Source organism: Papio anubis, chromosome 9, assembly GCF_008728515.1.
Source record: "Papio anubis isolate 15944 chromosome 9, Panubis1.0, whole genome shotgun sequence".
Taxonomy (NCBI): Eukaryota; Metazoa; Chordata; class Mammalia; order Primates; family Cercopithecidae; genus Papio; species Papio anubis.
The window spans coordinates 58,730,376-58,743,359 of NC_044984.1; the positions used below are offsets into that span (position 1 = coordinate 58,730,376).

Genomic DNA, 12,984 nt, shown 5'->3' on the forward strand with positions numbered 1-12,984 from the left:
ATACTAGGTCACGCCATGCTAGGAAGTGGGGGTCAGACATGACTTATTATACTTCTCTCACTTTTGGAATTCAGGAAAAGCCAACAAGCATTAGCATCAATGTAGACCTTAAGTCTGGTAAGAAACATTTACAGTCTGTTCTCTCTGAAGCCTGTACTTGAAAGCTTCATCTGCATGATAAAACCTTGGTCTATAAAACCCCTTATTATAATCCAGACATACATTCCTTTCTATGGATAGTAACTCTTTCAGTGAATTGCCAATCAAAAAATGTTTAAATCAACCTACTACCAGGAAGCCTGCTTCACCCCACCTTTGAGTTTTCCCACCCTTCCAGATTGAACCACTGGAAATATTGCATGTATTGACTGCTGTATTAGATCTCCCTAAACTGTATAAAATCAACCTGCACCCTGATCACCCTGGGCACATGTCATCAGGTCCTTCTGAAGCTGTGTCATGGGCACATTCTTAACCTTGGCAAAATAAACTTTCGTTAAAATCTGTGGATGTTAATAAGATTATTAAAATTAAATAAGAACTGACCAAATGGGGTCCAGATTCTAACATTCTTTTTTGTTTTCAATAGGAAGATGGCTGTCATCTCTTTATTAATGTGTTAGCAAAGCTTGGTTAATAGGCATTTTCCTCCCAGGTCATAAATGTAAGTATTTGCTTAAGAGCACAAACCATGAATCTTCCCGGAATGTGGACAAGTATTTTGCAGTCATGAGCTATGATATTCTCTTATATTTCTGACCCATTTCTCCTAAGCTGCTGCAGGCTACAGTCTGCTTTTTTTTCACACATATATATATCTCTCTGAGTCTGGTGGTGGCTCATGTCTATAATCCCAGGACTTTGGGAGGCCAACGCAGAAGGATTGCTTGAGGCCAGGAGTTTGAGACCAGACTGGGCAACATAGTGAGTCCCCGTCTCTACAAAAAATTTAAAACTTAGGCAGATGTGGTGGTGCACACCTGTAGTCTCAGCTGCTTGCGGGGACTGAGGTGGGAGGATCACCTGAGTCTGGGAGGACCAGGCTGCATGAGCTAAGATCGCACTGCTGCACTCCAGCCTGGGCAACAAATTAAGATGCTGTCTGAAAAAGAAAATATCTCTATCTATACCTATATCTATATCTATCTATCTAGTTACATTTTTTTTTTTTTTTTTTTTTGAGATGGAGTCTCACTCTGTCTTGCCCAGGCTGGAGTGCAGTAGCATGATGTCAGTTCACTGCAGCCTCCACCCACTGGGTTCAAGTGATTCTCCTGCCTCAGCCTCCCAAGGAGCTGGAACTACAGGTGTGTGCCACCACACCCAACTAATTTTTTTGTATTTTTAGTAGAGATGGGGTTTTACCATATTGGCGAGGCTGGTCTTGAACTCCTAACCTCAAGTGGTCTGCCCATCTCAGCCTCCCAAAGTGCTGGGATTACAGGCGTGAGCCACCATGTCCAGCCTAGTAACTTTTTTTTTTGAGACAGAGTCTTGCTCTGTTGCCCAGGCTAGAGCACAGTGGCATGATCTCGGCTCACTGCAACCTACACCTCCTGAGTTCAAGCAATTCTCCTGCCTCAGTCTCCTGAGTAGCTGGGATTACAGGTGCATGCCACCACACCTGGCTAATTTTTATATTTTTAGTAGAGATGAGGTTTCACCATATTGGTCAGGCTGGTCTCGAACTCCTAACTTCATGATCCACCCTCCTTAGCTTCCCAAAGTTCTGGGATTACAGGCGTGAGCCACTGTATCCGGCCTGACTTTCCTGTTTTTTTAAAGACAGGGTCTCACTCTGTCCCCGAGACTGGATCTTCTTCTACCTGTCTGTCTAGTTATACATGTGTTGTGTGTGTGATGTCTATAAAAAGAGATCTAATTAATTGACTTAAGGAAGGATAAGCACTTGGATCAAATACGTTTTAAAGGGAAGACGAAAGCTGTGGTACCTTTTAGTTCACATAACTTTAATCTTTGAGAAATAAAAACAGTCTTAAAGATTATTGGTAAAATGCAGAAGTCATCAAAATGTAAATTTTTGCCTAGGGTTAAAGGATTGTTTTGAATCAGATAAGATAAACCTAAAGGTTTAAACGAGTTGTGGAATGATTGTAAGAATTAATCTTGCAAAAGAAATTCTGTGTGTGAACAGACTGACTAAATTCGAAAGGGTATTACATGGACTGGGCATGGTGGCTCATGCCTGTAATCCCAGTACTTTGGGAGGCCAAGGCAAGCAGATCACCTGAGGACAGGAGTTCTAGATCAGCCTGGTCAACATGGCAAAATCCCATCTCTACTAAAAACAAAATATGAGCCAGGTGTGGTGGTACATGCCCGTAATCCAAGCTACTCAGGAGTCTGAAGCAGGAGAATTGCTTGAACCCGGGAGGCGGAAGTTGCAGTGAGCTGAGATCGTGCTGTTGCACTCCAACCTAGGCAACAGAGCAAGACTCCATATCCAAAAAAAGGGGAGGGGGGTGTTATATGGTTTTTCTGCAAATTGAGAATTTAAATAAAAGCACAACAAGGTACTCTTAAGGCACTAATCTGCTCTTCAGCAAAATTCGTAAAGGGTTATAAAAGGTTTTTGCTTTTTAAAAAATTTCCAAGTCATCATTTTGGCAAAACAAATAAGGTAATCTGGTATTCTCTTTCATAACATCAAGTGCTTTAAGCCTCTAATATATTTAACAGTCTTCTCCAAATCAAACTTCAGTTTCAAAATTGTCCTTCTTGATGGCTAGTTTTTGGATGCTACAGACGGCCCCTGGGGCATACAGAAGAGAGGTAAACAGGATCACCTGATATGTTTAGGTACATGGGATTGCCAAAATGATGTTTAATCTTCCTCAGGTTATATTTTGGGAATAATATTAATATATGTTCCAAAATTTATGGGATTTCTGAAATTCTAAGGTCTGACTATAGGCTAGCAATCACAATTAAGGTTGTTATGTTAAGTTTTTTGTCTTGTCTTGATCCTCTTCAAAGGATGGTTTATAATCAGCTATAGAACTTTGACAGGTGCTTTCAAATGCAGGTTTCTGATAACTTTTGAGATTGTGACATTGGAATAAAAGAAAAACGTTAAGGGCTCATAAAGAGCTGAATTGTTCACAAATATCAAGCAAAACAAGAATTAACTGAATGGACTGAACTAATAGAAAACTGAAGTAAGTTTTTTTTCTTTTTTGAGACAGAGCCTTGCTCTGCTGCCCAGGCTGGAGTGCAATGGTGTGATCTCAGCTCACTGCAACCTCTGCCTCCCAGGTTCAAATGATTCTCCTGCCGTCACAATCTATACATCTGACAAAGGACTAATATCCAGACTCTATTACAAACTCAAATGCAAGAAAAAAAAATCCTATCAAAGAGTGGGCTAAGGACATGAATAAACAATTCTCAAAAGAAGACATACAAATGGCCAACAAACATATGAAAAAAAGCTCAACATCACTAATGATCAGGGGAATGCAAAGCAAAACCACAATGCAATACCATTTTACTTCTGCAAGAATGACTATAATCAAAAAATCAAAAAACAGTAGATGCTGGTGTGGATGCGGTGATCAGGGAACACTTTTACACTGCTGGTGGGAATGTAAACTAGTACAGCCACTATGGAAAACAGTGTGGAGATTCCTTAAAGAACTAAAAATAGAACTACCATTTGATCCAGCAATCCCACTACTGGGCATCTACCCAGTGTAATAAAAGTCTTTATACAAAAAAGATACTGGCACATGCATGTTTATAGTCGTACAATTCACAATTGCAAAATTGTGGAACCAACCCAAATGCCCATCAATCAATGAGTGAATAAAGAAACTGTGGCGTGTGTGTGTGTGTGTGTGTGTATGTGTGTGTGTGTGTGTATATATATATATGATGGAATACTACTCAGCCATAAAAAGGAGTGAATTAACAGCATTCACAGTGACCTGGATGAGACTGGAGACTATTATTCTAAGTGAAGTAACTCAGGAATGGAAAAGCAAACATTGTGCATTCTCACTGATTTGTGGTAGCTAACCTATGAGGACACAAAAGCATAAGAATGATACAATAGGCTGGGAACGGTTGCTCACGCCTGTAATCCTGACACTTTGGGAGGTCAAGGCAGGCATATCACAAGGTCAGGAGTTCGAGACAGCCTGGCCAACATGGTGAAACCCTGTCTCTACTAAAAATACAAAAATTACCCAGGCATGGTGGTGGGTGCCTGTAATCTCAGCTACTCAGGAGGCTGAGGCAGGATAATTGCTTGAACCCAGGAGGTGGAGGTTGCAGTGAGCCAAGATTACGCCATTGCACTCCAGCCTGGGTAACAGAGCAGGACTCCATCTCAAAAAAAAAAAAAAAAAAAAGAATGATATAATGGACTCTGGGAACTTGGGGGGAAGGGTAGGAGGGAGGTGAGGAATAAAAGACTATGAATAGGATGCAATGTATACTGCTTGGGTGATGGGTGCACCAAAATCTCACAAATTACCACTGAAGAACTTATGTAACCAAATATGACCAATAAAGAACTTACTCGTGTAACCAAATATGATCTATACCCCAATAACCTATGGAAAAAATAAAGAAAAATGAAATTCAAGTTTGAGTACATCATTGCATTGCATTAGTTTGATAGGGCTGCACTGCATTAGTTTGATAGGGTAACAACGTACCACAGAGTGGCTAAAAAAAAAAAATCCATTTTCTTTCCAATAGGATGCAACTGGAGAAACTGGTTGTTTTACCAAGGCTTTGACTGGAAGGGTATGCTTCCCTTTAAGGAGTCAAGCTTGACTTGCAGAACTGATAAAAGCCTGTTGGGAAAACTGGCCTGATACGTTGTCTATACAGTCCCCACACCAGGTTGCTAATTTGTGGTGAGTAAAGAATGTCACTTTCTAACAGATCCAGGAACCCCATGCTCTTGGGACCTCAAGAGGAGAGGCATTTACCCAACTTTCAGGTATTTGAGGGTACTAGCCCCTGGCGGGGCTCAGCTTTAGAAAGTCTTATCTGAGATTCCTTGTGGAACAGAGTTTCATCAAAGCCAGTCTAAAAGGCCTATGTAAAAATAATTATCTTTGCTGCACTTTATGCAAATAATCAGGTCAAATATAAGACTAAAGTCTATTTTGCAAACAACTCAGTCCTATCATGATTTGTTTTTAGCAAAAATGAGGACTGGGGAGAAAGAAATTATATTTCAAAACTTAAATATTTGTCATTAAATTCTAGACTTTTTAGATTAGCTGTTTTTAAGTTTTTGCCCACATTTTAGACTAACCCTGTTTATTCCTGTGAACCAATCAGCAATCTCTGGCTGTAACTCATAAGGAACAAAAGGGGATGGGTAATGTAAAAATCTGGATCACTATTCAGGTTCTGAGAAACTATCCTACACATCCTGCCATTTGGGAAAATAAGACCAAGGGAGTTAACCAAAGCCAAGCCCCATGCACCCAAATCTTAGCAAGAATAAATATAGCCACCACTTATCTGGGCATGTCACAGACATCCTTTTCTCTCCCTTGTTAGAGGAGGACTCAATTCCACCTTAGCATTTGGCTTATCATAAGGAGTCTACGCAACCCCCTCCCCCGCAGACACATTTTTGTCCCAAACTCAATTCCAAGCTTTGGGTCAAAGCTCCAGGAAAGAAAGCTGGATCTGAAGGATCCAGGTGCAGGCAATAACAGAAGTTAAAAGGCACAGCACAGGTAAGCATGACTGATTCCTGCCAATTAAGCCAAGCTTCCCAATTCATGAAAAAAGGTCATGCTGATATCCATGGCATAAATGAAGTCTAAGGAACTCAATGGCTACTGACAGCAGGCGAGATAGGGTGTACATGAGTAAGAGTATATATTCCCAGCCCCTAGGCTCCCCGGTTAACATTGGTGAAAGCCACTTTGATACCCATGGATGGCACCCTGATGTGGTCCCTGAGACTCAGGGATATAAGGATGGAAGAAAGAAAGAGGGATGCCTCACTTCTCATGTACACTGGGTATTTGCTAGGAAGAGATGGGAATGTGGGATGCCTCACTCCCCTCTTTCTATTAATAGAGGAGTAGCCATTCATCTTCAAGCTGTACCCCTTTCGAATGCATCCTGAACCCCAGGATTCCTTTGGGGGAAAAAAGTCATTTTCTTTCCTCTTTCCTCCTCTGTCCTTCCTTCACAGATAGGTATTGTATCTCGGTACTACGGGATACTCCCTTTGGATACATCCTCCAAACTGGAAAAAGTTAATTTCCCAAACCTTAAACTGGTTGACTTAAGATTGGACTCAGGGGAAGGGAACCCAGAAGCCCAACATGCCAGCAAAAGAGTAAAAGGTTTTTTTTGTTTTTATTTTTGTTTTCTTTTCCACTCAGGCTTTTGGCTCCCCCCTCCCTGTGCAAACTAGTAAAAGGTCTCAGGATCTTTGAGCTGTCCTTACCCACCATCCTTATTTCCTTTTGATACATGTTTTCTAATAAGCCAGTTTATCTCTTCTCACTTTCAGGCCGTTAAACTCCAAATAGTCATGCAACCAGAGCACCAGAGGATGGCCCCTTCTACAGGGAACCCTGAGATGGGCCTCAGAGGGAGATCTGACTGCCATTTTCCCAAAACAGCGCCCCCGTCAGCTGGAAGCAGCTAAGATCATTCCTCGTTCTTATCCTTATTCTAATGGCAGCTAGATGTACTTCTTTTTTTTCTTTTTTTGAGAGGGAGTCTCGCTCTGTCACCCAGGCTGGAGTGCAGTGGCACGATCTCGGCTCACTGCAAGCTCCGCCTCCCAGGTTTACGCCATTCTCCTGCCTCAGCCTCCCGAGTAGCTAGGACTACAGGCGCCCGCCACCTCGCCCGGCTAATTTTTTGCACTTTTAGTAGAGACGGGGTTTCACCGTGTTAGCCAGGATGGTCTGGATGTCCTGACCTAGTGATCCGCCCGCCTGGGTCTCCCAAAGTGCTGGGATTACAGGCTTGAGCCACCGCGCCCGGCCTTAGATGTACTTATTTCGACTGGAGAATGATAGATGCAGGAGGAAGATAAGGAAACCTGCCCAGGGCCTTGTCTGGGCGGGTCCACATGTGCGCTGGGAGAGTAGGGTTGGAACCACTAGGAATTCGAGCCTTGTGCGGGTGGATGAGCCTGGTCTCTTCAGCTCGTGTGTGTGGCGGACTGATATTCAATCTGTGAGGTGAGAGCCAGTTGGCCAGACCCCTTTTTTCCACTGAGAGCTTTCTTTTAATAAATCCCACTCTCTTTCATCTTTCGACATGTCCCCATGCCTAATTTTCCTGGCTGTGTGATAAGAACCTGAATTTTACCTGAACTAAGGAGCAAAATATCCTGCATCAATTTTAAGAAATACATTACATACTTTTTTTTTTGCCTTAGATCCAGAGACAAACTGGAAGTACCTACCTTTCTCGTTGTTAGCTTTAGTATGATGAAATGGAAATAGGAATTTCCTGACACCGTTTGACTTTTTACACTCTTTTTTCAAAACAGTTGAAGAATAGATGATACGAATGTGTTGGCTGATTTCTCCATCTGGCGAGCTCAAAAATTCTGGGTCATCATCAATCTGGAAAAAAAAATAATTCACCTAATTGAAGACAAATACAACTGCTTACCTATGTTGGTATAATAAATCCCCCAAAACCAAGGGCAAGTTTTTTTGTTTCTACATATATGTGTGTGTGTGTGTGTGTGTGTGTGTGTGTATATATACTTTTTTTTTTTTTCCAAAACGGGAGTCTCACCCTGACACCCAGGCTGCAGTGTAGTGGTGCGATCTCAACTCATTGCAACCTCCACCTCCTGGGTTCAAGTGATTCTCCTGCCTCAGCCTCCTGAGTAGCTGGGATTACAGACATGAGCCACCACACCCGGCTAATTTTTGTATTTTTAGTAGAGACAGCGTTTCACCATGTTGGCCAGGCTGGTCTCGAACTCCTGACCACAAGTGATCACCCGCCTCGGCCTCTCAAAGTGCTGGGATTACAGGCATGAGCCATGGCACCCGGCCCAAAGGCAAGTTTAAACTGACTTTTTTTTTTTTTTTTCCCCCTCATTTTCTCCACTGGGACATCTTCCTTTTCTTCTTCTTAGGTTTCCCAATTATTTTTCTATTTTTTTTAGTTCTTACTAAAAATGTGCTCAGCAACAGAACCCAAGAAACTATTTACACTATAGATTGCTACATAAACGCTAACAGTGTTTTGTTACAGTATTTGTTAAAATACATCCCTCTCCGCTTCCATTTTATTTTATTTTTTGTTGTTGAGACAGAGTCTCTCTCTGTCACCCAGGCTGGAGTGCAATGGCACAATCTCCGCTCACTACAACCTCCACCTCCTGGGTTCAAGCAATTCTCGTGCCTCAGTCTCCTGAGTAACTAGGATTACAGGCACCTGCAATCACACCCAGCTAATTTTTGTATTTTTGTAGAGATGGGGTTTCACCATGTGGGACAGGCTGGTCTTGAACTCCTGACCTAAGGTGATCCGCCTGCCTCGGCCTCCCAAAGTGCTGGGATTATAAGCACGAGCCTCTGTGCCTAGTCCACTTCCATTTTAAAAATAATTTTTTCATAAAGGTCTCAAAAATGCATAATTAATTGATTTTACACTAAAATTTTTCTATGCAGGAGACAATGTCCATTTATAGGTAAGAGCCCACAGATTCTGTGAAGCAAACATCTAGGTTTGAACTACTGGAAATGTGCTTCTCTCCAACGTGCTCTATTCTCTATTCTGGATAAAAATGGGAAAAGTTCTCAATAAATAGATAGGACATTTAGATCTCTGTAACAGCCTACTTCACTTTCTATGACAAGCAGCAATAGCATTTGCTTGAAAAGCTAAGAGTGAGACAGGCACAATGGTGCCCACCTGTGGTCTCAGCTACTCTGGAGGCTGAGGCAGGGGAATCACTGGAGCTCAAGAGTTGAGGCTGTAGTGTGCTATGATCTGTGCAGTGCACTTGTCTGTGACCACTGTAACCCTCTCTGGGCAACATAGAAAGATCCCATCTCTTTTTCTTTTTTTATTTTGAGATGGAGTCTTGCTCTTGTCGCCCATGCTGGAGTACAATCACACAATCTCGGCTCACTGCAACCTTCACCTCCCAGGTACAAGCAATTCTCCTGCCTCAGCCTCCAGAGTATCTGGGATTACAAGCACGTGCCACCACACCTGGCTAATTTTTTGTATTTTTCGTAGAGACAGGGTTTTACCATGTTGGTCAAGCTGGTCTTGAACTCCTGACCTCAGGTGATCCATCTGCCTCGGCCTCCCAAAGTGCTGTAATCCCACAGCTTTGGGAAGCCAAGGCCGGTGTATCCCCTGAAGTTAGGAGTTCGAGACCAGCCTGACCAACATGGTGAAACCCTGTCTCTACTAAAATACAAAAATTAGCCGGGTGTGCTGGTACATGCCTGTAGTCACAGCTACTCTCGAGGCTGAGGCAGGAGAATCGCTTGAACCCTGGAGGTGGAGGTTGCAGTGAGCTGAGATTGCACCACTGCACTCCAGCCTGGGCAACAGAGTGAGACTCCATCTCAAAAAAAAAAAAAAAAAAAAAAAAACCGGTGGGGCTCAGGCAGAATTCCTGTGTAGGCTTTTTGTGAGTACCTAGAATTTAGATAAAAATGTTTACTGTCTTCATGCAGTTTCATTTTTCTTTTCACAAATCTAAGAAAGAAATATCAAGTAATACAATTTATAAAATCTAAATTGAAGTAATTGAAGATAGGAAGATGAATTAATAAAAAGCTATTAGTATCTACTCAAATTCAATTTTTAAAAATTATTTTCAAATATGTAGAGTAATTCAAACCAGTTAATGAATCTGTACTTGAAATCACCACTCAACTTTCTCTGATTTAGGCTAAACAATTTTAATTCCATTAGTCTTATTTATTTTTATGATTTGAACAGTAGTTTAATTTTAATTTTTTTGAGACAGGATCTCAAAAAATTAGAAAAAAATATAAATTTGTGCTCAATATAATGAAATCATTATTCTGATAGGTTTTTACTTCAACTTTATGTTTTATAATATCTCAGATTGAAGATAATTTCCAAGATCCTTAGGTAACTTAAAGCCTTGGGCAGATATTAAATTGAGTTAATAGATAGTCATCAGACACCAAAATAATTCCTAAGTAAGAAAGAATACTGAAACACTGGCTACTTGAGCATTATTTTAAGTGTATATACATGTGGTTTTGTTTTTTCTTCTTCTCATGCCAGATGGGTAATGTGCCCACATCATAACAAGCTTTGCGGGTGGTACATCTCACACATGAGTGTGAAAACCCAATCACCATGCTTATGAACTTCAAAAGGATAAAAAATACATACACTTGCCTGGACATGGTGGCTCACACCTGCAATCCCAGCACTTTAGGTAGCCGAGCTGGGTGGATCACAAGGTCAGGAGTTTGAGACCAGCCTGGCCAACATGGTGAAACCCCATCTCCACTAAAGAAACAAAAAATTAGCCGGATGTGGTGGCGTGCACCTGTAATCCCAGATACTTAGGAGGCTGAGGCAAGAGAATCGCTTGAACAAGGGAGGCGGAGGTTGCAGTGAGCCGAGATCATGCCATTGCACTCCAGCCTGGGCAACAGGGCGAGACTCCATCTCAAAAAAAAATAATAAATTAAAAAATAATAATAATACATTTAAGCTTATTTTTATATTTTACAGAGAGGTTATATATTTTGGTCATGTTTAATTAATGTGCTCATTTACAAAGTTTCCATGCTTGTGAAAGAGGTTCTTCTTAGAAACAAATGCTTGTTCCTCAGTGCTGAAAAGAAAGAGTGCTCAGATAAAGAATTTTCTCAGCAAGACAATTGTCACTTCCATAGAAGGGTGCAACTGGTGGATGGAGCAATGGCAAGAGCACACCTGAACGAGGGAGGGGAAGGGGTTCTTATTCCTGACGCAGGTAGATCCTACTCCTGTGTCATTCCCCTGTTGGCTAGGGTTGGACTGCACACTAATTCCGATTGGCTATTTTAAAGACAGCAGGGGTACGAGTCAGAGTGGTGGGGTGAGTAGTTTGGCACGAAGGATGGTTACAGAACAGGTAACTCAGGATGTGTCAGGACAGCGCAGGTGATGAGGGGAACAGATGTGAACTACTGATTAGAATGAGCAGGAAAGTTGTTTACTGAAACTAGAGGGAAGGGGGCGAAGACAACCAAGAAGTTAAACTTTAAAATAGAGAACAGAGAGTAAGAGAGCTGAACATACTGACATACTGATTCTTTGAAGAGAAGCTGGGAGTTCACGATATCTAACATTCTTTTCAAGCATGTTGCTTTCTATGCCTATTATTAAATATTTTATTGTCACTTTGACTAACTAGGTAACCAGGCATTGTTTCTCAGGCACCCATGATTCTCTCTTAACCAAAAGTGAAAATCCCCTTTAATAAACACTTGATTTTTGCCTTCCCCAAATAAGATTCTAATTATAAGAAAGAAATATATTAAAATCTCAGGATATATTTTACACCTAAAACATCTTTGAGATTTATCAGCGGGCTCCTAAAAAAAAGCACAAAAATGTGGTCTTTCAACTTATGAGAAGAGGAGGCTGGAAATAATTTGGTCTACTTACTACTGTTTCATGGGAAGCATTGTCAAGTCCGAAGAGATGTTCAGTGTTCTTTAGCTTAAATTCGTGTAGGTAAGTTCTTAAGTAAGTTGTAATAACATAAATATTTCAGAAATTTTTATGGGAGATTTGTTGATGCTTTTATTGCCTATGTATCAGTCTTAGGGGTGCTTTGCCTTATTATATTAGACAACTGAAATATGTGTTTTCAATCAAATTTTTTTTTTCTTTTTTCTTTTTTTTTTTTTTGTTGAGACAGGGTTGAGCTCTGTAGCCGAGGCTGGAGTGCAGTCATACAATCTCAGGTCACTGCAACCTCTGCCTCCCAGGCTCAAGCGATCCTCCCACCTCAGCTTCCTGAGTAGCTGAGACTACAGGCACATGCCACCAGGCTGGGCTAAATTATTTTACTTTTTTTGTAGAGACAAGATCTCGGGCCAGGCGAGGTGGCTCGTGCCTGTAATCCCAATAGTTTCAGGGCTGAGGCAGGTAGATCATTTGAGATCAGGAGTTCGAGACCACCCTGGCCAACATAGTGAGACCCCCATCTCTACTAAAAATGCAAAAATTAGCCAGGCTTAGTGGCACACACCTGTGATCCCAGCTACTCAGAAGGCTGAGGCAGGAGAATTGCTTGAACCTGGAGACAGAGACTGCAGTGAGCTGAGATTGTGCCACTGCACTCCAGCCTGGGTGACAGAGGGATACTCCATCTCAAAAAAGAAAAAAAAAGAAAAGAAAGCCACTTCTATATACCCTACAAGGCCTCCATCACTGTAAGGTGATATGTGATTACACTGATAGTTGTCACACAAACAAGTGGACATATTTGCGTATGTAAAAGGAGGGATGATGACAGATGTGATAAAAAGAAACTATGAATAGTGGTAGTGCCAAAAGATTATGTACCAAAAGTACTGTGATTTCTCATTTCCCCCTTTCTCTCTTATTGATTGATTTAGAAATCATAATATCAGCTGTGTGCAGTGGCTCACGCCTGTAATCCCAACACTTTGGGAGGCTGAGGCAGGCAGATCACTAGGTCAGGAGTTCGAGACCAGTCTGGCCTACATGGTGAAACCCCATCTATACTAAAAATACAAAAATTAGCCAGGTGTGGTGGCATGCACGTGTAATCCCAGCTACTTAGGAGACTGAGGCAGGAGAATCACTGGAACCCGGGAGGCGGAGATTGCAGTGAGCTGAGATCGCGCCACTGCAATGCAGCCTGGGCAACACAATGAGACTCTGTCTCAAAAGTAAGAATAATAATCTCAGCCAGGCATGGTGGCGCAAGCCTGTAATTGTAGCACTTTGGGAGGCTGAGGCTGGCGGATCACCTGAGGT

At 41.8% G+C, this 12,984-nt stretch overlaps 1 protein-coding gene and 1 non-coding gene across 4 annotated transcripts in view; both read right to left on the minus strand.

Moving 5' to 3' along the window:
• The window catches only part of C9H12orf56 (chromosome 9 C12orf56 homolog), a 114,089-nt gene that overhangs the window by 71,479 nt on the left and 29,626 nt on the right, over window positions 1-12,984 (minus strand). For all 3 annotated transcript variants that reach the window (XM_031650596.1, XM_031650597.1, XM_031650598.1), the window contains exon 2: window positions 7,427-7,589. In XM_031650596.1, the coding sequence (XP_031506456.1) occupies window positions 7,427-7,589 (163 nt within the window). The remainder of the gene's footprint in view (window positions 1-7,426; window positions 7,590-12,984) is intronic.
• LOC116269069 lies at window positions 10,255-10,358 on the minus strand. Its single transcript, XR_004176387.1, has one exon. It is a non-coding gene; the product is annotated as a small nucleolar RNA U13 (small nucleolar RNA).